This window comes from Lepus europaeus, chromosome 10 (assembly GCF_033115175.1).
Source record: "Lepus europaeus isolate LE1 chromosome 10, mLepTim1.pri, whole genome shotgun sequence".
Classification (NCBI taxonomy): Eukaryota; Metazoa; Chordata; class Mammalia; order Lagomorpha; family Leporidae; genus Lepus; species Lepus europaeus.
This window is the reverse complement of record NC_084836.1, coordinates 66,627,295-66,651,324: the sequence shown is the minus strand read 5'-3', so window position 1 is coordinate 66,651,324 and position 24,030 is coordinate 66,627,295. Positions and strand designations below refer to the sequence as shown.

The 24,030-nt window shown below is 56.8% G+C and overlaps 2 protein-coding genes across 5 annotated transcripts in view; both read left to right on the top strand.

Annotated features, from left to right (window-relative positions):
• HOXC4 (homeobox C4) overlaps positions 1–23,492 on the top strand; it is a 36,818-nt gene extending 13,326 nt beyond the window's left edge. For 2 of the 4 annotated variants that reach the window (XM_062203556.1, XM_062203555.1), the window contains exons 3-5: positions 20,680–20,797; positions 21,415–21,859; positions 22,341–23,492. In XM_062203556.1, coding sequence (XP_062059540.1) covers positions 20,680–20,797; positions 21,415–21,859; positions 22,341–22,696 — 919 coding nt within the window. In that variant the 3' untranslated portion in view covers positions 22,697–23,492. Of the gene's footprint in view, positions 1–18,787; positions 20,479–20,679; positions 20,798–20,945; positions 21,860–22,340 lie in introns of those variants that run through there. The other 2 variants (XM_062203554.1, XM_062203557.1) reach the window with 2 other exon arrangements.
• Positions 2,150–5,205, top strand: HOXC5 (homeobox C5). The gene is made up of 2 exons (XM_062203560.1): positions 2,150–2,887; positions 3,643–5,205. Exons 1-2 carry the CDS (start codon positions 2,434–2,436, stop codon positions 3,855–3,857), a joined length of 669 nt encoding a protein of 222 aa, XP_062059544.1. The 5' UTR covers positions 2,150–2,433; the 3' UTR covers positions 3,858–5,205.
• Positions 23,493–24,030: the final 538 nt, after the last annotated feature.

Genomic DNA, 24,030 nt, shown 5'->3' with positions numbered 1-24,030 from the left:
ACATTGTATTTAAAGAATCCTGGGGGTCATTATGGCATATTACAAACTGTGACCGGTTCTGTGTGAATATTTTTAGCTGTATTTGTGGTCTCTGTATTTATATTTATGTTTAGCACCGTCAGTGTTCCAATCCCATTTTAAAAAGGAAAAAAAAGGGGAAAAAAAGGGAAAACGGCAAAAAGGAAAAAAAAAGTGAATGACGTTTGTTTAGCCAGTAGGAGAAAATAAATAAATAAATAAAGCCCCCTCGTGTTACCCTCCTGTATAAATCCGACCTCTGGATCCGTTCTCGAATATTTAATAAAACTGATATTATTTTTAAAAGTTTAGATGAGAATTTCTGTTCATTCGCTCGTCCGCCGGCCTGGAGCAGGCGCCAAGCGCCCCCGCGTCCGCCCGTCGCCTGCACGCGCCTCCCCCGGGCGCCGGGCCCCGGCCTCCCGCTTCCCCCGCGATCGCGCCGTGGGGCCGGGGACTTCGCCGGGGGCGGGGGCAGCCGGCCGGCCTCTCTCGCCGCCCCTGGGAACCCCGAGCCCGGAGAGAGGGCAGGGGCCGCGCGCGAGCCCAAGCCCCCAGGCCCGCGCCAGGCCGGCTGGGGCGAAACGTGGCGGAGGCGGAGGAGGGAGGCGGCGGCGGCGGGGCCGCGGGCCGGGACGCAGCGGCTCCAGGACCTCGCGAAAGAGAAAGCTTGGAAACGGAGCTCCGGCCTGCTCTGGGACTCCTGACGTGGCCGGGACAAAATTCCTCCTTCCTGGGGTGGGGGCGGGGGGCTCCCCGGCCTGGCTGCTTTGCTCTCTCCCCAGGCCGGGGCGGCCGAGGGGCGCGGCCGGAGCCTTGGCCATTTCCCAGCGCCAGCCTTCTCTCCCCAAGCCCAGCCAGAGAAACCTGAGTGGGCCTAGGGGGAGAGGGGTGGCGGAGGGGGGGTGGCGGGGGTCTCTCCCGGAGGTGGGGGAAAAATCCGCCGGAGTTTCCAGACTCCTCAGATCCCCGGCAGCGGGGAGGGGGGCTTCTTCTGGCAGGGACGGGGATTTCCTGGGGAGAGGCAGGCAGGAAAGAATCAGATTTGGGGCCGAGGGGCGGCCGAGACCCTGGCCAAGGGCGGCAAGGGTTGCCCAGGCTCCTGCCGGCCCCTCCCCCCCGCCCGCCAGGTCCTCTCCTAGGCCCCAGGTAGCTCAGAAATGGCTCCCTGGAGGGCCTGGCCCAAGGAGGGCCTCCTCCGCCGCCTGGCTCTCCTAAGGCCCGGCAAGGCTTGGAGCTGCCCCTCCACGCCCTCGAGTGCCGTGGGTTTGCGTCTGACACCGGTATCGGCGGAGGAGCGCACGCCGCCGGGAGGCCGCGCAGTCCCGTCCCGCAGTGCCTTGTATCTGGCTCTTGACGCAGGCGCGATTGAAAACCTCCGTGTGGCCACCTCTGGGTGCCTGGCATGGTGAGGTCTCCGTGGAGCAACTCCACCTGGCGCCTGGCCTCCGGGCTCCGCGCAAAGCGCGCCTGGAGCCTCGTGCTGCCTGCGCCAGGGGCCCTACTCCTGCATAACCTGTCTGCTCTCCAGAGGGTGTGTCCCCGGTTCCGCGCTCGCAGGCGCCTCCTCCGCAGTGGCGGCGGGGGGGGGGGGGGCTTAGCACCTCCGAAGAAAAGGGACTTTGACCTTTGACTTGGGGAGCCTGAGATAAGCCCCCTTGGGTCTCCAGCCTGGGCAGGGGCCGCCCTACCCTAAGTCCCTTATCCACAGCCATTTCCAAAGTTTGGAAGACCCCAGAAGTGGGGATAACTGGGCTACCCACTCCAAAATAAAAGCACCTCTGTGCATCCTAAGCGGGGCCTCGTCGTTTCTCAAATTTAAATAGAATGTAAAAGTCCAGCACAGGGGCTTGTTGCATCAACAATCAGTTTCTACTCCACTGGATGGAACATGCAGCCGCCGGAAGGCGAGCCGGCACGTCAGGATGCAGTTCCTACAAGTAGGCACCAGGTGTCGCTGTGGGCTCGTTGTCCCGGCTACCCCCCAATTCCAAGAACCATTTTTTCCTCTCCCTTCCCTGTCTCCTCTCTTTGCCTCCTCCCTCCCTCCCTCCCTCCCTCTCTCTCTCTCTCTCTCCCCCTCTCTCCATCTCTCTCTGTCTCTCTCGCTCTCTCCCCCCTTCTCACTTCCCTCTCCCCCTTGGTTGGGCTTTGCCAACATATCAAGATGCGTTTCGCAGGCTTCCATCACTAACCTCCCGGAGGTCATCAAGCCAAATTTATGAGTGGCCGCTGGAGTCACGTGACTCTATTTAAGGCTCCCTTATTTGGGAAGAGCGCATAGGATAAAGAAAGAGATATCTCCACCTATAAATTGTGCACTTTGGAGAACAAAAAACCCCTCAACTTCAAAGAGTCACAAATCACCCTTAATCAAAAAGGGTGCAGAAATTTTTTTTTTGGGCCCTCCCCGCCATGAGCTCCTACGTAGCCAATTCATTCTATAAGCAGAGCCCCAATATCCCTGCCTATAACATGCAAACTTGTGGGAACTATGGATCGGCCTCAGAGGTGCAGGCACCCAGGTACTGCTACGGCGGAATGGACTTAAGCATCAGTTTCCCACCGCCTGCGCCTTCCAACTCTCTCCACGGGGTAGACATGGCTGCCAACTCCCGGGCTCACCCCGACCGCCCCGCCTGCAGCGCCGCGGCCGCTCCGGGACACGCGCTGGGCAGAGACGAAGCGGCTCCTCTGAACCCCGGGATGTACAGTCAGAAGGCGGCTCGCCCGGCGCTGGAGGAGCGAGCTAAGAGCAGTGGGGAGATCAAAGAGGAGCAGGCGCAGACAGGGCAGCCCGCCGGACTGAGCCAGCCACCGGCCCCGCCACAGATTTATCCGTGGATGACCAAACTGCACATGAGCCACGGTAAACTTTAGGACTTCATTTTGCGCGCTCGGGTCCGCCTGGGTTTTATAGGCCATGCGGGGCAAATAAAGAAAAAAAACCTGCGGCCATAAATTTTACGATCCAGGCATCAATGGCTCGTAAAACTGTCCACTAAAAGGCTTAGAGGCTGTGTGCGTCCAAATTTACGACGACATAATTGGATCATAGGAACAAAACGTGTATAAAAGGCAATATTCAATTTTTGGGGGAGAGGGAGGGAGTTAAAAAAATAGAGGGATCTGAAGGGTGAGCGGCGCGGGGCTCCGGCGCGGGGATCCCCCCGCGGCTGGCTCCCTCCCTCCCCTGCGGAGCCCGCTCGGCCGGCGCTCGCCGCTCGCCGCTCGGAGGCTCCCAGCGACTCGGGAGGGGCGGGAGGGGGGTCCCCGGTGCCCGGACCTGGAGGGTGCTTGCTGTTCGGTCCGAGCCTGGGTCTCCCTCTTCCCCCCACCCCCCCTCAGCCCCTCCGGCCGGCCGAGCGAAGGCTGCCGCGCGCAAAGTTTCCCGCCCGGGGCGGAAGCTCCTCTGCCCGGGCCTGGCCAGGTCGGGCCGGCCGCTGCGGCCCGCGGGGCCTGTCCGGCTGCGCTCACCTCGCCTCGCCTCGCCTCGTCTGCCTGCCTCCCTCCCTCCTCCGGCCGCGCGTGGGGGGCTCGGGGCTGGGCTGGGGGCGCCGGGGCGCTACATGCTATTCACCCCTGCCTGGCTTTTGGTGGGGGCGGGTGCGGTTTCTGTTCCAGAGACGGATGGCAAGCGGTCCCGAACCAGCTACACGCGCTACCAGACCCTGGAACTGGAGAAGGAATTCCACTTTAACCGCTACCTCACTCGCCGGAGGCGCATAGAGATCGCCAACAACTTGTGTCTCAACGAGAGACAGATCAAGATCTGGTTCCAGAACCGCAGGATGAAGTGGAAGAAAGATTCCAAAATGAAAAGCAAAGAGGCTCTTTAGAGGCAGCCGGGCGGCCCACAGAGAGCCTCCCGGGGCCCCCCAAGCCGCCTTCGGTCCTGCGCCTTTCCTTTTCGGTTTTTTTCTCTCTATATTTTGGGGTGCGGGGGTGGGAGCTAGAATCTTGGCCCCCAGGGCCTCTCAGACAAAAAAGCGCTTTCCCCACCCACCCGGGTTCCCGCTGCGGGGGGCTGCCCCATCTCCCCTTAGCTGGACTCAGCTCCGCTCAGCTCAGCACCGGGCAGCTCCGGTGCAGGCTGATACCTAGCGACCCTGGGCCTGGGCAGCCTCTCTGGCTCCCAGCCCCAGCCTGCCAGGCCCAGCCGAGTCACTGTGGTCCCGGCCGGTGCCACAGGCCCCTGGCTCCGACCCTCCAGCCTTGCCCTCGCCTTTGTTCCCGGATAGGCCGGCCGAGCGGCTGCAGGCTGGTGAGAGAGTGGCTGTGCCTGGCGGAGTCCGTCGCCAAGTCTTGGGGTGCTTCTTTGCGGTGACTAAACCCCCTGTGCACTTACTGGAGATTTACATATGAAAAGGGGAGAGGCTGGGGGTCCCCTCGGTTGCCCCGTGCTCTGGGGACCTCTCTTCCCACGGGAGAAATCCGGGAACCGCTCCCACCCCAGCCTGCGCCGCCCGCTGCATGTCCTCAGGCCCAGCCCCAGCCTGCTAGCTAGCTCCATTACCGGGGTTTCCTGCCGCTGGGCCCCTTGCTGGTCCGCGGTCCCCGCCACAGCCCTCTCTGCCCTCTCGCCCCATCGCTATGGCCCAACTATTTATTGACTCCAGGTCTTTCCGGAAGCTATATTTTGTCATATCAAATAAAGACGAAGCGAGAACAGGACTGAAAGTGCCGTGGCTCCCGTCTGTTTGGGTCAAAGTGTCTGAATGGGCTCTGAGGTGTAGGGGGAGGCCCCTCGCCTTTAAGTCTCCCCTGGAAAAACAAATTGTTCTGGGGACTTCTAAGGGCAGCGAGAAAGGGGAGATGAACTCAGCCCCTTTCCTGGCCCGAGGCCGCGGAGCAGAGCGCACCGGTCTGCGCACCGGTTCCCACTCTGGCTCCAGACTGGCAGCAGCCCTCCCCGCCCCGCCTCTTGCATGCCAGAGCTAATCTGTAGGGACCGATGGCTCCGCCGTGTGCTAGATTTCGGGGCCCTCTGGGCCCTCTGGAGGGCTCTCCTGGGGCCAGGGGGCCCACTGCCTGATATAGAGGTGTTGGGGGGACCAGGCCATGTGTGCTTCAGCTTTCTCTGCTACTGGGGGGCGGGGAGGGCGAGCTGCAGTGCCTACCTGCCTGGCAGGAAGTGCTCAGACCCTTTCCTCCACCTTCTGGGGCCTAGGGCTATGCAGGACAATTAACCGGGAGAGAAGCTGCATAGACGTGTGGCCGAGTCACGTCTGTTCGCCCTCATTCATCTCAGTCTCTGGGATTTTGTGTGGAGGAGGAGGATGGCTGCGGGGGGGGGGGGGGGGGCTAATTCAGGTGGTGCCTGGGGTTGGCCTAGGCCGTGCTCTGCTCTGCCCAGCCCCAGGCTCCTGGGATGGGCTGGGGAGGAAGCACTTTGCAGGAGAAAACAAATGCAGGAAGGGTCCATAAAACTTTACTGCGTTTCCTCTCCCGCCCCCTACAAAGGGGTGATTTCCTGGAGCCATGCCTAGGCCCCCACACTGGTGGGATGGGGATCTGGACTGTGCTGGGGGAGCATTTACAATGATTAATGCGGAGGTGCCTGGATTTTTCTTTTTAAATAAGGACTGAATTCACTGAATCCTACTACCTTGGCTACCGCACTGTCATTTTGTTTTTGTTTTTAAGAATAAGACCCAAGAGCCTTTGCCCATCCCATGCTACCACCCTTCCCTCCACACTGCCAGCGCAGAGCAACACTGAGATCGTCAACTTGCAGACAGCAGTAGGCCCAGCCCCTCTCTCCCTCTCTCTCTGTCTCTCTGAAATAAAATGTGTAATTTTCTTCAGGGAGTTATTTTAATTTTTTCTCCATGCTGAGTAAAACTATTGGGCGAGCAGTGGAGCGTGGAGCAGCACAGGCGTCTCCGAAGGGTAACAGTTAACTAAGAAAGAAGCTGTAGCGTCTGCACTCCCCCGCCCCAGCCTCCCAGGCCGCCCAGGCTCCCTGTGTCCTCCCCAGGGCACAGACCAGGGGCCAAGCAAGGGCTGTGCCTGGGGTGGGGGCACTGCAGGCCCCTCCCGCCGGGAGGGCTATACCTGCCCCACGGTGGGTACACTGGGTGTTTTTTTTTTTTTCAGGCCAGCCGGCAGGCAGGGTTTGGGCCTCTCCTTCCTGTATGAGCTGCAGGGTTGATTTCATGTGAGCAGGCTGGGGTGGACACAGCCGCGCCAGCCTCTCTCCCGTCCCTGTCACAGTCTGCAGACCTGCGCGCCCAGGCCCCAGCCTCAGCTTCAGCGACCCAGCACAGGGGACGGGTGAGGCCCTGGCTTGCTTTCTCCCTGAGCGTTCAGGCTGTGGCTGGCGCCCCGCCAGCCTGGAACAGCCTCCCGGGAGCAGGGTCTGGCTCTGCACTGGGGCAGTATGCAGGGGGCTGCTGGGTCCCAAACAGCCCGAGGAGCCGGCCTCTGCACTCTGCCCTGGAACCCACCCCCTCTGGCAGCGAGAAAGAAGGGGAAGAAGCGTGACTTACCTTCCCGGGGGAGTGGGGGGAGGGGGACACGGCCCACTCTGAGCAATTAGAGGAGAGAGGAGGAAAAAATAGGAGGAAAAAAATATCAACACGACCTCGGAGGCGACAGGTCCTTATGGAAATAAGTAAGTAAATAAATAAATAAATGAGGGTCCACCCTCTCCCCCCTTCCCACCCTGCAAGGGGGTGGGGGGTGGGACAAAGGAGCACCACCAGGGCTTTTTAGTGTTACTGAGCATTGGAGGACTAGGCATGGCTTCTACGTGAATTTAGGAGTTTGAAACTTTTGGAGGTTATTTATGTGAATGGCCCGAAGGCAAGCCCGTGAGTGGCTCTTGGGGGACCACGTGATGTCATTAAACCAAGTTTTATGGTGTAGGGAGAGCTGACAAACCCACAATATATTTACATCATATATAATCTTAACTGTCCAGCCACGCAGCTGCTGGTGAGGTTTAATGCTAGGACAGAGGGCCTGGCAGTTAGAGGGGATTACGGCGCTGGGGATGATGGTGAGAGAGGTTCCATCTTCGCAAATGAATCCCAGGGAACACTGTAAGTTAATTCTCTCTCCCCCTCTCTCGCTCCCTTTCTCAGACCTTTCCTCACATTTCCTAACTCTCCTCCCCTTGGTAGAAGGCAGTTCTGACTCTGGAAGCGGGGGAGGGGGGAATAGGCCAGCTCAGGCCTCCCCAGGCCGAGGCTTGCCACCCCCCCCCCAGCCCTGCTGTCCCCTCCCCAGGGCCCTGCTGCCTCTAGCAACATCCTGTAGTTTCCTCAAGGTCTCTCTGACCCTCTCTCAGTTGGAAAGAAAGTCAGCGGCCGAGCCGCGAGCAGTGGGCGTTTGTAGGAGTGTGCAAACTCCTACGCGAGAGCCAAGTGCTTGTGGGGCACCGCGCTGCAGGGAGGGGTGAGTTCAACCCTCAGCCAGTGGCCTAGAATCCAGGTGTGGGGGGGAGCTGGGGACCACGGCGTGGAAGGAGGGCTTTGTGGCTTTGAGCCCACAGGTTGCTGCTGGGACCCGCAGAGGCACCTGAAAAAGCCCCCAAAGTATCCCCCTCCCCTTCAGCACCCGGCCAGGAAGGGCGGCTGTCCCGGCCTCAGTAACCTGGAGTCCTCATTTGTCTCAGGCTACTGTGGCTTCACGCATCCCTCTCCCCCTGAGGTCTTCCCAGCATCCCGAGCCTTTGCCTCAAGTAAAGCCAGGTCCCCAAGACCTAAGGGTTCCCTCGGGGAGGGTCAGGTGCACGGAGTGGGCGGGGAAGTAGACGTGATGTCCTCGCTAGGCTAGAAAAGCGCCCCAACCCAGAGGAGGGGGGAGGGAGCCAGCAGGGCCCTGTGTGGCCATTGCGCACCGAGGCCAGTCTCCAAGCTGGGGTTCTGTCAGATTTCTAGAAGGGAGCAGCAGAGGCTTCGGGCGTGGGAGGCACGTGTCCTGGGCACCTGCCAGTGTTTCCCGTATCCCCTCCCAGTGGGTCACCGGCAGCTAAACCTCTGTGCTTAGGGAGGGCTTGGAGGCTGGGCGGCTGCCTGCGCACAGAGGGGAGGGGAGCAGAGGGCCAGGGCTGGGGCCAGGTCCGCGCCTTCCCCAAGATGGGGGTCAGTACTCACACTTTGCCCCCCAGCCCCGCACGCAGGTGCAGGATGGGGAAGGAACTGTCGCTATGGTAGTATCCCCTCCGCTGTCCAAGGGATTGAGGAAGCAGGGACAGGAGAGTGAAGGGACATACAGGCACAAAGCTGGGGTGGGGGTGGGGGCGTACTGAGACCAGCCCCACACCTGCAAGCACGGGCGCCGGACTTGGAGGACCCTTCCCGCCCCCGCGCACCTTCTCCCAGGGCCTCAGCCACCACCACACACACACCACCCCTGCCCAGATTTGCCCTCTCCATCCTCCTCCCTGACAGGCACTGGGACCCCAGAAGGGTCTGTCCAGGAACGCCCTAAAAAGTTAATTCTCAGGGTCGCCTTTCCTCCTTCCCCACCGTCTCCTCTAAGCTGAGATTCTGAGGGTTTCCGGAAACAGTCGGATCCCAGCAGCAGGGAGGCATTCCCCAGGGTCTGTAACTTGCCTCTCTCCTCCCCAGCCCGGCCTCCCGGAGGTCTTTAACCAGGAATTCAGCTAGAGCCCCCGTCCCACCCCCAGGCCAGGCGGCGCTGCGCTGGGCGATGCGGGCTGTGTGCGCCCGTCCACCTCTTGCGGATTCACACAGCGCCTCTTGGGCGGTCAGTCCCTCCCTCCCTTCTCTGTTCTTGAGGCTCAAACGGTCCACTTAAACACTAGCCTCCTCTTCCCTCCAACAATCCGCTCTTCGGGTCAGTTTTTACCGTTTTGTCAGTTCCACCTGGACTCGGGGCAAACACAAAAGGGCCCTGAGATTCTTGGGCTTTCCACGCCCAGCGCCCTGAACTGGGGATGGGGGTGGGGGTGGGCAGGCAATCAGGTGCCAAGGTGCCCCAGCCAACCCGGAAAGCTTTTCATTTTGTTCCTAGGTCTTTAACCCTAGAAGAGGTCAAGCAGCCAATCAGGAATGCGCTAAGCAGGGTCACATGGCCTCCATCAGCCAATCAGCAACAAAGCATTTGGGTCTCCGGCTCTCTCTCTTCCCACCGTCCCCTCCGTGCTCCCGGGGCTGCCCTCGGTCAGATTCGGAGGGGGGGAGTGATCCTGGCCCTCCCTCTGGCCCCCCTCAGCCTGTGGCTTGTGCCTTTGGTCTCTAACAAAGTCGTAGCTTGAACTGAATCGTGCAGGGGTATGAAGCTGTGGGGACAGTCCCCTGGAGTGTTGTCTTGTCCCCCAGCGTGGTTCTGTCCCATTCCCTGAGCTGCATAGGCGGGAACTCTGCATTAGGCTACAGGGCAAGTGTGGAAATGAGCTCCAGCCCTGAACTCAAATTCTCGCCGATCACCCCCTCTCCACTTACCACTCTCAGAAGTTTTCATTCTCTTCTGAGCCAGGGGTGAGGGGAGCAGGTGGGGTGAATTGAGGAGACCCCTTTTAATTGATATTTCTGGAATTACTCCTGGGGCATTGGATTTATCAAACTGTCTTAAGCGTGGTTGGGGAACGGAGCAGAACTGGAGTCTTTTTGTTTGGTACCTCTCATTTGTCAAATCACTAGGGCTTCCATGTTGAACAGCTAATGTTTCGGCTCCTGTCTATTCTGTTTAGAACGATGGACTAATGAGCTAGATGGTGAGCTGGTGCCCCGTCAGCAGCCATCGAGGGCTATGGGCTATGGCTGTGTTTACGTGGCTTAGGTCGCGGCAGGCAGTGGGTGAGACCCTATTTCTGAGCACAGGCTGCTGAAGCGCACAGTGGGTGTGCACGACAGAAATGTTGTGTGCTCTCTTGGACTGGGCGCAGAGCCAGTCCGCTGGCAGGTCCGGACCCAGGCATTGTCCCCCGCCCCCATCCCCAGGGCTTTGTTCCAAGGTTAATTTTCTGGTTGGGTTCCCCTTCCCTCCAAGACTCCGCCCCATCTCCTGCCCTCCTGGAGCTACCAGGGCCTCTGAGCCCTCCTCTGGGGATGAAGGGTCCAGGAGTAGTAGGAATGGCCCAGGCTGAGCTGGGCATGTGGACACCCATCTTCTTATTTGTCTCCTGGGTGAGGCTGGTTTGGGGACAGTGGCATGGACTGGGTAGGAAGGACTAGGATAAGAAGCCAGAGAAGGGCAGAAGTCGCTGAGCCCATACTTTCAACCACTTTTGCCTCTTTGTTGAGTTCCTGAAGCACACACGTACATGTGCCTACCCCTAGCAAATGTTGCAGTAGCCTCGTGGGAGAGCAGCTGGCACCACCCTGGGGTTGCCAAGTCCCCTGGAGGGGATGAGGACAGAAAGACAAGAAAGAGGGGTGGAGTCCGCAGGCATTGGGAAGAGAGACTTTTTCTTAAGAGTTGCCTCAGCCGCTCCTAGCATCCCGGTAAGCAGTCCTCAGCTTTGTCACCACTCCTCTCTGGAACTGGCTGAGTTAGGTCTTTGAGGGCGGATTGCTGACACATCACCATCCTGGACTTCCGTTCTGTGTGTCTCAGGACTCTCTGAGCCTCCACTGTGGGGAGGGGGAGGGGTGAGAGCCCCTGTAGCCCCGCCTCCCCCCAGGTGGAGAGGAGAGGAACTTTGAAGTCAGGGTGCCAAACTCAAGCTTTCTGGGGTTGAGAGCAGACAAGGCTGTTAGAAGGCCAGGAAAGCCACATCCCTTCCCACTCTGCCCCATCTCTACTGGGCCCTCCTAACCTGCAGTGGGGTCTGGTCTGGTTGCATCTCTTTCGCCTGCTTTGATGGGATTCCAGGAGCTGGAAGACCTGCCTTAGGGAGCTGGGGTGATAGAGCCCCCTGTCCTGAGCCTTGCAGAAGAGCTCAAGTTCCTCTCCCACTTCGGGGCAGATGGTAACAGGGCGGGGGGGGGGGGCGTCCATGCGCCTATGCAATGCGGAACTTGGGAAAGGTGCACTGGGCTATCCAGGGTCTTGTTCAGTATCTGGTGTTCCTGACCTAGAAGCTCTGGTAAAGAGGCTGTGGGCTGGCGGAGCCAGTGCCAAGGAGGTGGCTACTTCTTTACATGTGTTCAGAGCAAGTTCTGTGGTCTGCAAACCCACGGGGGCTGGGTGGGAAGTGTGGGCTCAGTTACCTGGAATCCATTTTGGAACCACATCACAGTACCTCTCAGAGAGGTAAAGCAGATCTTTGGTTCTCCCAGTCCCCGGCCCTCAATATCCAAAAACCTAAACACACAGGATATACATATGTGCCCAAGTGTGGCATGACAGAGGTCAGAAGCCTGGGCTGGACACAGTCAGCCAATCTCAAACCCACTTCCCTCTCCTTCCCTCCCACCCCATTCTTCCCATCAGCCCAGCCTGGAAGCCATTTGTCTTCCCCACCCCACCCCCACCGCTCAGGTCTTGGGCAACTACTGCTGGCTTTCCTTCCTTCTGTTCCCTCCCCACCCAAGACCCCAATCTTGGAGCAGCCCCCCCCCCCCCCCCGCCATGGATGGTGACAGCCAGGCTCTTGGTGACTTTCAATGTCCGGTTGGCCCAGATTGGGTTGTGGAGGACCAAGGTGGCACTGGTATAGGCCAGGGCCTTAGCTAATCACATCTGCCTTTCCTGCTGTCCCAGACTCAAAATCCAAACTGCTCTGTGGGCTGTTGTTTTGCTCAGATATTGGAGGACAGTTCTGTCTGGTAAATAGTGTGTGTGTGTGTGTGTGTGTGTGAAAGGAGTAAGGGTCAGGTCCCTCATTTGAGATGGTGTCTCCCCCTCCCTGGAGCGGAGGGGGGGGCGTGGGCCCAGCTTTTATTGAGGGTGCTTTTCCTGTTGGGAGTAGAGACAGGGTCATAAACGCCTAGAGGAGGCTGTTTTGATCTGGTGCCTTCTGGTCTTCTCAGGAAGTAGCATCTGAGGTTTTGCTTTGTAAATCACTCCCACCCGGCCCGGCCAGCTAGATTGGATTGCACTGCCCCAAGCCCACCTGAGGTTCCTCCTGTCTGCCCCCCACCCCGCCCCATAAGCCAAAGGAGAAAAATAAAAGGACATCCAGAGTCCCTAAAGCCCTTGGCCTCCGATTTAAAAGGTGTGTGTGGGGGGCTACTTGGTCATTGCATTTTCTCCCCTCAAGATTCCAGATTTTAAAATCATACCTTCTTTCCTTTGCCCATGCAAACCCTAGTGCCCCAACCCCGCAGTCACCAAGCCCCGAACAGCGAAGGCAAGCAGTTTGTGAGCCCGCCTGCGGATATGGATACGGGGACTCCAGCAGGCTCTTCTCTCTTCTGGGGCTCCTCGGTGACCCCCTTCTCCAAGCCCCTTCTTGACAAGCTAGGAGTTCAGGGATGCCCAGCAGCCAGGGCGAGAATGGAGGAAACTTCACGGTCCGTGACTGGGTCGTGTGCCATTGAGGTGGGGGGCAAGGGGTGTGTGGAAGCCCACAGACTTCTCCCAGCTCTCTTTACCAAGCTGTCTCCAAAAGAAATCCTATTTGCCTTCAATGGCTCCATTTTGTAATGATAATGAGCCTTTCCTTCCTAAAGACACCCCAACCCCCTACAAGTTCTCCCCTCGGAGCCCAGGGCTAGGGAGATTAGAGAAGTGAGGAGCCGGCCACCTACTGCTGAGTTTGGGCTACTTCCTTCAGCTTCGGGCCCAGGCGCCCAGGGCGCCGGGGCGCATATCCACCGCCCGCCCGTGCAGTGCGCCTCTCGCCTCTTGAGAGGGAAATGAGGCCGTAGGTTGTTAGTTTGCTTTCATTCATTTTTCTCAGAGCCTGGGCTGGGACACCCCAAATGCACAAGCACTAGAAAAATCCTCTTCATCCCCAGGGACTCCAAGCAAACACACGTGTCTCAGCACTCCTATAGTTGTATGTGTGAAAATGTATTTATAGATCGTTCTCTGTCTAAATCAGGAAATATGTTTCCCACCCCTCTCTGCTCCACATTTAGATGCAGATTTATAGATCTCTAGATTTATAGATCCACAGTGAACGTAGCAGTCCTCAGCTGCCTTCCTGGGTGCACATAACCAACCTTTGCGTAGTGCTCGGATGCACATGCCGCGGTGTATTGGCACAGCTCTCGCTAAACGTCTAAATGAGTATTTGGCTTAGTTTCTTTCTCGGTTGGAAAGAACCATGTGTGAGTTGCTCAGTTTCTATTTTGAGATTTTTAGCAGAATTTATATGTGGGCCCTAAGCCATAAAATTGCTACATATTGAAGCCACAAAATTGGAGATCTTTACGGTCTTCTCAGTTTTGCTACAAACTTAAACATTGGGACATTTCTTTAGGAGACAGTTTTGTAATGCTTACATCCGTGTGAAGGGGCATAGATTCCCTTTCCGAAGGGCTTAACCCTACTGTATCCTGTGTCTCTGTGCTCCTATAAAAGGTATCAGGTGAGCGGGGTTGGGGAGCAAATACCTTTTGATTTTGAAAGCGAGTGATTCAGACAGGATCTCTACTCTACCGAGTTCGCTGTCCCCTGTGGGGATCAGGCCTCCCTTAGGGCTGTCTCTGTTGCTGGGGTCCCAGCCCAGGCTTCCCGACCCGCACAACCTTCCAAGGCAGCCACTTAAGAGCAGGGGAGAAAGGAGACAGAGTCTTCCAGTCCAGCACCTCTTGGTTCCCATAGGGTTTTTGAAATTTGGAGAAAAGGGCGTTCAGCCCCCAACTATCTTTGTAAGGTGCCCAAATGATGCCAGGGCCTCTGCACCGCCCAGAGGTGCCCCCTCCTCAGTGTTCTTGGTGCCCAGGGCCCAATTAAGCCGGCCGCCTGGCTCTCAGCAGCCGCGCTCTTATCGGCCGGGATTGATGCCTCGGCGGCTCCTGTATATCATTTTCCAAGATTTTTTCTGTCCAACTCCTCGGCTCCTTTGGCTTCCACGGCTTTGACTAATGATTGCTACAGATGCCAACGTCTTCAGAATCCTAATAGCCAGGCGGGCGGACTCTTATTTACCCGGCAACACCGCTGTGGGGGAAGGGGGTTTGGGGGGGACAGACATTGGGGTGTTGCGGGTCAGGGGACAGGGAGTAGGTTGTGGCCAGCTCAAGTTCCGCTGAACTTCCCCAGTGAGCAGCACCCTCCCACCCCCTCCTCTCCCAGAGGAGAAAAAGATACTCGTAAAATCTCGCTCATATCAAGTCATTGCTGCCTTGTTAGAAAGAATCAAAGAATGAACAGGACGCGGTGGAGAAGTGCGAAGAGAAGTGTTTATTAGTTGTAACTGAATGAGAGATTAGGCAGGAAAGCAAGGGTTTGGGGAGGAGAGAAAGGGCAGGGGGCCAGCCACAGCGGGAAAGGGGACTCTTTTGCTGTCGCCCCCTTCCTCTCCCTAAATCCCGACCTGTCCCAAAAGAGACTCTCCCCTCTCCCCCTGCCGCCGCCTCACCTTGGCTCCCTGCGCTGGAGAATGCTGCACAGGAGTTCCTGGGCGCGGGTGCCCACAGCCACCCCGGGAGGCTGCCGCCCGGTGCCCACAGAGGCCGCCAGGGCAAGGGGGCCTCTGGGGCTGTGGAGCGAACATCAGATCCAACTGCCCTCCACGGGCTGCGGCCGGCGGCCGGGACGAGCCGCCGGGCGGCCGGGCTCGCGTGCAGCGGCCTGAAGTTACGGCGGATTTGGCTCCTCCCGGCGCTGGTCGCCCGCCCGCGCGGGGCCCAGGTGTCTGCGGGAAGGGGCCCGGGGCTCCCCTCGGCGCGAGCCTGCAGCCAGGCGGGCGGCATCCTCGGGTCTCGATGTCCCCTGCACACCTCCCCCCACCCCGGGGAAGACAAACGCGCAGAGGCCAGCTCCGAGGCCAGGCTTCAGGGGACAAACCCAAACCGGGAAGACGATGCAGCACCAAGTCACTGAGGAAGGCGAATGGGCAGGAGCGCAGCAGCGGAGCCCCGCGTGGCGGCGAGGACCACGGCGGGCGCGTGTGGGGCAAGGCCGCCGCCCGGGACCCGGACCCAGGCCGCACGAGGCGCGCCGACCGCCCCGAGGGTCTCCTCCGTGACAGCCGGTCGGGAGGACTCAGAAACACAAAAAGGGAGACGAAAGATTCAGTCGGAGGCAGAGGCGTCCCGAGGCTGCCCAAGCGAAAATCAATCACGTAATTAAAACAGGGAGGGGGCGAGGCCCAAGGCTGGAGGTCCCGAGTTCCGAGCAGGCGGCCCAGGTGCGGGCCGGGGCCGGAGAGCGGCGGGCGGCGGGGATTGTGCTCGCCGGCCGCGACCTGAGCGCGCCAAAGGGCTGTGGAGAAGTTTGGGACAGATCGCCAGAGATCCCCGCGGGCTGGGAAAAGCGGACCGCGGGCCCTCTCCCAGGCCGCATCCTGAACTTCTCGGGCTTCCCCCCGTCTTTTTCTGGGGTTCGGATGCGCCGCTGTAGGTGAGGGCTGCTCCCCAGGTCTCGGTGGAGCCGCCGATTTGCCCAGGCAAGTTTGTGTGAGGATCCAGGTGGCCCCAGGGTGCTGTTTCTGGGGTTCAGGCCCCAGTTTCAGGCACTTAGGTAGTTCCCCTGGGCTGGACTCCTCCAACCCCCCTGCCCCCCCCCCCCCCCCATTCAGGGAGTGCCTTTGGGATGGCTGGGGTCTGAGGTTTGGGCTGGGTTGAGATGCGGGTGGGCTTCCTGGGATTAAGCCAGCTTGGACCCCTTTGGGCGAGCAAGGAGAAGGCAGGGAGGAGATGAGGTGTACGTGGAGTTCTGCTTGGTGAGGGAAAGGTGTTCCGGTATCACTGGGGTCAGGAATGGCACCGGACTGCTGTGGCTGGGTCGGCCCCACAAAATCCTTCCTCACGGAGGCTTGCTCTGCAGGAGCCCAGGGTTCCCCCGATTTCACTGTGGACAATCAAATAAAGACCTTCCCTCCCCTCCTCTGCCCTTTCCTCTCCCACTCCTTGAGAACTGAAAAAAAAGGAATATAAAAAAAAAAAAAAAAGGAGGACTTTAACAAAATTTTCACCCCTTGGCATCTTCCTCTGCTCTCCCTACTTCGGCCTAAAGCATCCTTTTGGGTCACTGAACTGTCTCCCGGAGCGCCCTTGTGGCAAAGAGCAGACTTTGGCAAGAGGCTACCCAGCCAAATATCCATGAATTCTGGCTCTGGAGGGAACCAGGATTCCCTTAGCCTTTCCCAATCACTGCCATCCTCACTCCCCAGGGTGCCTGATTCTATGGGTCCCTGGCGGCACAGAGACCAAGAATAGTGCACCTGGAAATGCCCTCATCAGTCCCCTATCCACCCCCCCCCCCAAAAAAAAAGGTTTCCAACTTGCTACCACTTCCTTAATTCTGGGAACACCAGAGCAGAGAGCTGCATCTGTGCTACCCTAATCTCAGGCCAGCCCAGCCCTAGATCCTCTCAAGCCACACTTAGGCTCCTTCAAAAGTAAAAGTACCCACCCACCCAGAAAGTCCAGGTTACAAACCTCCAGCAGAGCAAGCTTCCAGAATGCACAAGTCAGAATTTTTCAACAACTATATTCCTACAAGATGAATTAAAGTTCGCATTATAGAGAGAAAGGGACCCCCTCTCCCCCAGGCTAAGTTTTCAAGGGGGATATAATCCAAGCAGTCTTGGATGGGAGTGGGGGGGTCAGTCCAGCTGGGATGAGCAAGTAAGGGGGTGGGGAGCCCAACCTCTAACTAACAATTTCTCCAGCATAAAAATGAAACATCAAATTCGTTAGCCCAGGGCCTTCATTTTTCCCCTTCCACATTATAACTAGTTATTGAACTCGCTGGAAGATCTAAAGGCCATTTGCGAAGAGACAAATTTCAATGGAGTTTCCCCATCAATAACTCCATGGCAGTGACCTATTGGAACAAGTCAAACACCCGAGGTGAAATGCAGGTCACTCTGTCTAACCAATATTAAAATGCGGCCACTTTTTAAAAAGCCACTTTAAACGAGATTTGAGGAAAATTGAATTCCAAGGAAGGCCAGGCAAGGCGGGGAAATCCACGAGAGGACCTTGCCTATGGTCTCCGAACAAACAAGAGAAATTCATCTTTAATATTTTAAAGGGGGGCAAATTAACATTCCATGATTGCTTTTCTTCTTCTTCTTCTTCTCTCTCTCTCTCTCTCTCTCTCTCTCTCTTTTTTTTTTTTTTTTTTTGGACTATAAGCAATTCCAGAAGGGGGGGAAAAAAGGGGGTTGAGTATTTTCTGGTGACACGTCCGGGTTATTAAAATCATTTTAGACCAATTCATTACTTTTACTGACAAGAGATTTAAGAAAAAATCAATTAAGCATTTGCATATTCTTTTGCATACATTAGCCCTGCCTGCTGGCATCAGAAGCGGACAAAAACACACACACATATATCCACATACAACACATCCACACACAAAAGAAAAAAATGGTTTTAAAAGTCTTGCTTTAGTCTGAGGCTTTCAAGAGTTGCCTGGAGAAAAAAAAATCAAAAATGAAATGAATTGCCTAATTGCATACCATCTAAAAGTCAATTTATTTGAGGAAAAGGAAAGAGGTATGTTGCAATTTTTAATCCCTAAACCAATAACAAAACACATCCAAAAACAAAAAGCAACCCCCCCAACCCCCTGCACTTGGAAGAGTAAGGAGAGGAATGACCCTGGGTTTCTTTCCCTTTTGCCTCCCAAATCCTGAATTGATTCTCTCGTGTATTTTTCTCCCTCGGAAAATGCAGGGAGTGTGCGAGGTGGGGTTTCAATGCAGAATGGAATCCGTGGAGCCGCTGAGGGCTCTCAGGCGGCAGCTTGTGACTGGGGAGGGGAGGAATATGGGTTATCTAACGGTCAGTATGGTAATCCGGGCACAATAAGGCCTCACACACAATGGACACATATTTTTCTTCAGCGGTGTCAGAAGGGAAGCGCTTTGTACTGGAACATGTTTCCGAAAGAGAAACCACATCGAGATTTAGAAGGGAGATGGGGTGGGGGTGCAAGGCATGTGGACAGCGTTTGGATGCTGGCAAAAGGTGGTCGGGAAAAATAAAAATAATCATAAAACCGGGGCAGAGCGGAGGTGGAGGTCCTGGAGCTGGCAGGACAAGAGGCAGGAGGGCAAAGCACAGGACCAGACACAAGATTCATCAGAGGCGAGAGCCGCCTGTACCCAGCCCAGTTAAACCATTGCTAAGTGCAGGAGCCCTCGGAAAGGATTTTATTTCTGTGCTTGTAATAAAACTCAGGTAAAATGTGTGTGTGTGTGTGTGTGTGGCGAAGGCATTTCTACCCAAGTGCCAGGCATCTTCCTTGCTATTAGGTTATAGGAGCCAAAGAGAGGGGGCTTTTGTGTTTGTTTTGTCTTGGCTTTTGTAAATAATGTAGATGAATGGTGGGCACATTTGGGAGAATCTCCTAGATTTCTTATTCTGGATGTGCATGTTGAATTAGCTATGCAGACCTGGAAGAAGAACTCCATGTATTTATGGCTGTGTAAGGAGGCATTTATTATTTTAATAAATATCAATGGTATGTACGAATATACTTTTCTGAACCGTAATGACCAAAGACAGACTTGACATTCAGGTGGGGCCATCTGACCCCTGCAGGTCCATTCGCTCCTCCCGACCTGCAGAAGGGCTCCTGGACACATCTGCAGGAAATCAGAGACCTGGCATTGGGGCTGTACCTTGGGGCTGGGCACTGCCTTAGGAAGACAGGAGGGCTGGGGTGAGGGAGGGTCTCTAGAGGTGGGAGTGAGGGCTGCAGGAGGGGAGCCGGGCTGGCAGATCTCCCTTCCAGGTGGGGAAGGGAATCCGCCCAGCTGGGGTGGGGCAGGGCAGCCATGGCCAGGTGCAGGCCTAGAAGGGAGATTGGGGGTGGGGCCAGGAGGTTTTCTCCAACTTTATCAACCCTCCCCCTACGCAACCGGAGAGGTCTGGAAGCTAGGGCCCTCCCCTTGGGGCCGTATGGGCTACAGTTAAGATCTGTGTAGTTCAGGGTACAGCACAGGTTTGCTACGCCCTTTTCTAGCAACTTATAATTAAGTCTCCCTACCCCTGCACTGATAATTACAGAAGAGCAAACTGTCACACAGCTGCAAACCACCACATCTAAGCAGCATGCCCCACCCCTACTACTCAGTCTCAAGTGCCTTTTCCAGCCAAACCAGCCGGCCCTCACAGGACAGGGGTGGGCAAGGATTTTCAGGCAACTCCAGGAATTTGTGGGAATCTCTCAAGGAGATCCTCAACCTGCAGGGAATGCCAGTTCCCTCAACCAGCTGGTGACAGTGGGGGGGGGGGGGGCGGGGCACTGCCTCTCTGGGGAGACAGTGTCCGGGAACCCCAAAACTGTAGCTTCTGCAGCGCTAAGCACTGGCCCTGGTGGGCTTGGGGTGGGGGCCAAAACATTGGAGGAGCGAAGGCAATGGGGTGGGGGGAAATCTGGCCCCTCTGGGCATCGCCTGTGGCCCACCCTAGCCCCCGGGGGTGAGCCCTCGTTTGGAAGTGGAGACCCTCACCCACATCCCAAAGACTGTGAGAGAAGGGCTGGGAATCTTCTGCCTCCCGTTCTCCGTCTCACAAGGGCTTTATTTTTTTTCCCTTTCCCCTCCTCATTCCCTTAATTGCAGATGTTCTAATTAAACCCTCAAATACTTGTTATGCCGTTTTAAAAGGTACTTATTCAAGTGTCAACCAGGCTGGGCTGGGAGGAGGCAGCGTAGGGCGGCGAATTAAAGGTAGATTGACTAATCACGGCGGCGATCATAATAATAAAATCAGAGGGAAAAAAATCACATTACGACTTTTCGTGGAAAGGAGGGAGCAGGCAGCCAGCGGCCGCCAGCCCTGCGCCGCCGCCGACACAAAGAGTACGGGCGATTCCGCGAGACTGATTTATGACGTTTTACAACCCTATAAAAGCTGTAGCGACGAGGCAAGCGCTCCTACCACCGCTGGCAGCTTTAGTCTAATAAATAAAACATAAACAGTTAACTTTATGTGTCACTTTTATTGTTATCAAGTAAAATATAGCCAAGCCTCTGCAAGCTATGATTTTAAACTATAATTGTTATCAAGTACAACAAGGGGACCCGGCTCCCTCCCTGGGCTCTCCCTTCTGCTACCCCCCAACTCGCAGTCATGAAAGATCAGTTAATTGGAATGGGGACAGGACGTGGCCACCCCAGGCTGAGGGGGTGGGTGGGAAAGCAGCCCTTGCTTGCCCCACCTCTGTGGCCTTGCTGCCCCCCCCATCAGGATGCTGCTGTCCGTGTGGGTGGCAGAAAGAAGGGAGGGGGTGAGAAGGGGCTGGACACCCCCAAGGCCCTCCCCACCTCCCCAGCATGGTGAGCTCAGCCCTCGGCTTTTGGAAGACAGCCGGGAGCTGGCCTCGGGAATGCGTGTTTACATGTACACACACGTGTTACGTGGATACAGTCCCTGGCCGGAAGCAAGCAATCTCTACCCTCCAGGGGGCTGCGGAGAGAAGAACGCTTGGGGCCTTGGCTTGGTCACCATCCCCGGGCAGTGACTGCTGGTAGAAAGCTCTCCTTCTACCCGGGCTCCCTAGGAGTCAGCCCCATGGAGGCAGGAATCAGAAAGGAGCCGGGGATGTCGGAGCCCGCAGCAGGACAGAGCCCCTGCTCCCGGGGCTGGGGCAGGGAAGGGTCACTGGGCAGGCTGGGAGGGTGCGGCTGCTGATCTCTGCTTTTGCCAACCACTTCCTGTTTCTCTTCAGCGGGGGGCTCAACCCCCAGACCTCCAGAAATGACGTCAGAATCATTTGCATCCAGCTGCCTCTACCTGCCTGGTCCAGCTTGGACCCTGCCTCGCCAGCCCCATGGCCAGAGGGTTGGGTGAGTGTGTGGGGGGAGGGGCGCTGGACTCTGGTATCCTTGGATGGGGGGGCACCCCAGGCTTTCTCCAGCCACCTTGGCTCAGCCTGGGCCCCTCCCCATCCAACCTCCACTCCAGTCTTCATTCAACTTCCTCTTCCTGCAAAAGAGTGGCACTGCCGGGTGACCTACACAGACTGAGACGCCATGGCAAATAACAGAGACCTCTGGGAAAGCCTGGGAGCCGGGGCCCACTGGAGGCCGGAGGGGAGACCCCGAGCAGGGGCTGAGAGTCGCCCCCACCCCCCTCAGTGCCCAGGCTGTGGAGCCGGAGCTGCGAGCAGGAAGGGACTGCCAGTCTGGAGGGGTGTGTGTGCTGGGGGGGGGGGGCATCCCAGCCTCTGCCAGCTAACCCCACATCACTGCCCCCCCCCCCAAGCAGCACCACCACCACACACACAAAAAATTGGATACATTTTGAATAAAGCGATTCGGTTCCTTATCCGGGGACTGGGTTGCTCCGTGTGATTGGCCGGCGGAGTCACATGGTGAAAGTAACTTTACAGGGTCGCTAGCTAGTAGGAGGGCTTTATGGAGCAGAAAAACGACAAAGCGAGAAAAATTATTTTCCACTCCAGAAATTAATGATCATGAGCTCGTATTTGATGGACTCTAACTACATCGATCCGAAATTTCCTCCATGCGAAGAATATTCGCAAAATAGCTACATCCCTGAACACAGTCCGGAATATTACGGCCGGACCAGGGAATCGGGATTCCAGCATCACCACCAGGAGCTGTACCCACCACCGCCTCCGCGCCCCAGCTACCCTGAGCGCCAGTATAGCTGCACCAGTCTCCAGGGGCCAGGCAATTCGCGAGGCCACGGGCCGGCCCAGGCGGGCCACCACCACCCCGAGAAATCGCAGCCGCTCTGTGAGCCGGCGCCTCTCTCGGGCGCCTCCGCCTCCCCGTCCCCAGCCCCGCCAGCCTGCAGCCAGCCAGCCCCCGATCACCCCTCCAGCGCCGCCAGCAAACAGCCCATAGTCTACCCATGGATGAAGAAAATCCACGTGAGCACGGGTAGGCAACTTTGCGCTTTGCTCCCCCCCCTTCCCCGGCGCTCCCCACCCTCCCGGCCCCCTCCGGCCCCGTCCTCTTTTCTCTCCTTCCCCCTCTCTCTCCAGGAGCGACTCTGGGTTAGCACAATTGAACTGGATTTACGAGCGAGAATGGGTAATTACATCCCCCATAAATTTTATGGCTTAGCTACTCTGGGCAGTCCGAGCCATGTGCTACGATCTGTTATGTATGTGTGAAAACTATGCTCGCTTTCTAAGGGCGCATAAATAATTCAGTGTCGTTACAATGAGGATTCCCCTCTTATTACACTACAAAGTCGCCAGCTTCCTTCAACTTCTTTATAACCCATTTAGCTTGATGACTTCATTTCCACCGCTCCCGCCTCCTGTTCCTCAGAGCTGAGGATGGGGTGAGGGTGGGGGCTGGGGAGCCTGCCGCCTCTGAACCCCACTCTCTGCTTTTCCCCTCCCCTCCCCCCCAGTGAACCCCAATTATAACGGAGGGGAACCCAAGCGCTCGAGGACAGCCTACACGCGGCAGCAAGTCCTGGAATTAGAGAAAGAGTTTCATTACAACCGCTACCTGACCCGGAGGAGAAGGATCGAGATCGCCCACTCGCTGTGCCTCTCCGAGCGGCAGATCAAGATCTGGTTCCAAAACCGCCGCATGAAATGGAAGAAGGACCACCGCCTCCCCAACACCAAAGTCAGGTCAGCGCCCCCGGCCGGCGCCGCGCCCAGCGCCCTGTCGGCAGCCACCCCGGGCCCTTCTGAGGACCACTCCCAGAGCGCCACGCCGCCGGAGCAGCCGCGGGCAGAGGACATTACCAGGTTATAAAACGGCGCTCACACCCCTGCCCCCACCCCGGGCCCCCACCTCCCCTCACACACAAACTGACTCTTATTTATAGAATTTAATATATATATATTTTGGTTCTTTTCTCGCTTCCCCCCACCTTGTCCCTTGTCAATTCCAAACAGACAAAAACAGATAAACAAACACTCTCTCTGCCCTGTTCCCTTCCACTGTCAAGCATGTAATGTTGTCTTTAGCATGGTACCTGCTGGGTTTTTTTTTTTAAGGCCATTGATTGGGGGGGTATTTATTTTTTAAGGAGAAAAAAAAAGCTGCAAAAATTATATATTGCAAGTGTGACGGTCTGGTTTGGGTGAATTTCAGGGGAAATGAGGAAAAGAAAAAAGGAAAAAGAGAGAGATTTTTAAGCCAATTCTCATCCTTCTCCTCCTCCTTCCCCCCACTTTCCTTAGGCCTTTTGCATTGAAAATGCACCAGGGAGGTTAGTGAGGGGGAAGTCATTTTAAGGAGAACAAAGCTATGAAGTTCTTTTGTATTATTGGGGGGGGGTGGGAGGAGGGGGGAGAGACAACAGACAAAGCTGAAATGCATCTGAGGAGCCTCTCTGAGCTGCTCAGTTCCAGAGGCCAAAAGAAAAACCAAGATGAACTTTCAGTTCAGAGAGAGGGTCTGTAGGTAGGATCGCCCCCCACCCCCGTCGTGGTCGTTGTGTTTTTTGGACTGAATTTACTTGATTATTGTAAAACTTGCAATAAAGAATTTTAGTGTCGATGTGAAATGCCCCGTGATCGATAATAAACCAGTGGATGTGAATTAGTTTTACAGCAATGTCTGATGGTTTCTTTTTGTGCCCCTCCTCCTCCTCTTCCTCCTTCTGGCCTGGTGCTGCCCCACCTCCTCCAGAGTTGCCTGAGTTTACTCTGAGCAAACACACAAATCTGAACTCCCAACTGTAGTCTCCCGGGTGTCCTTAGAAGCAGCAGCAAGGGGTTTTTTGGGGTAAGGGAGGTCTTGGGAGGAGAGAGGATGGGGAGGATTAAGGCTCCCCTTGGTCTGCAGGGAGGCCAGACCCCCCTCCCCCGGGGTACCGACGGTGGAACTGGGGGGTCCTCACTTGTCTACATTAGCCTCCGTCCTTTCTTTTTGTCTTCCACTGTCCTCCCTGGGCTCTGCTGAGTGGGCCCTGCCTGATGTGCAGAGGAGTTTGGAGCCTCCAGGGCTCCTTGGGGTGACGGATGGGGGAGCCGTGCCCCTCCCCTACGTTCCCCATCTCTTAGAAGAAGAAAGGTTTTGAGCTGGTGATTCTGAAGCAGCCAAGTGCCCTGTCAGGATGCCTTTTCTGTTTGTTTAGACTT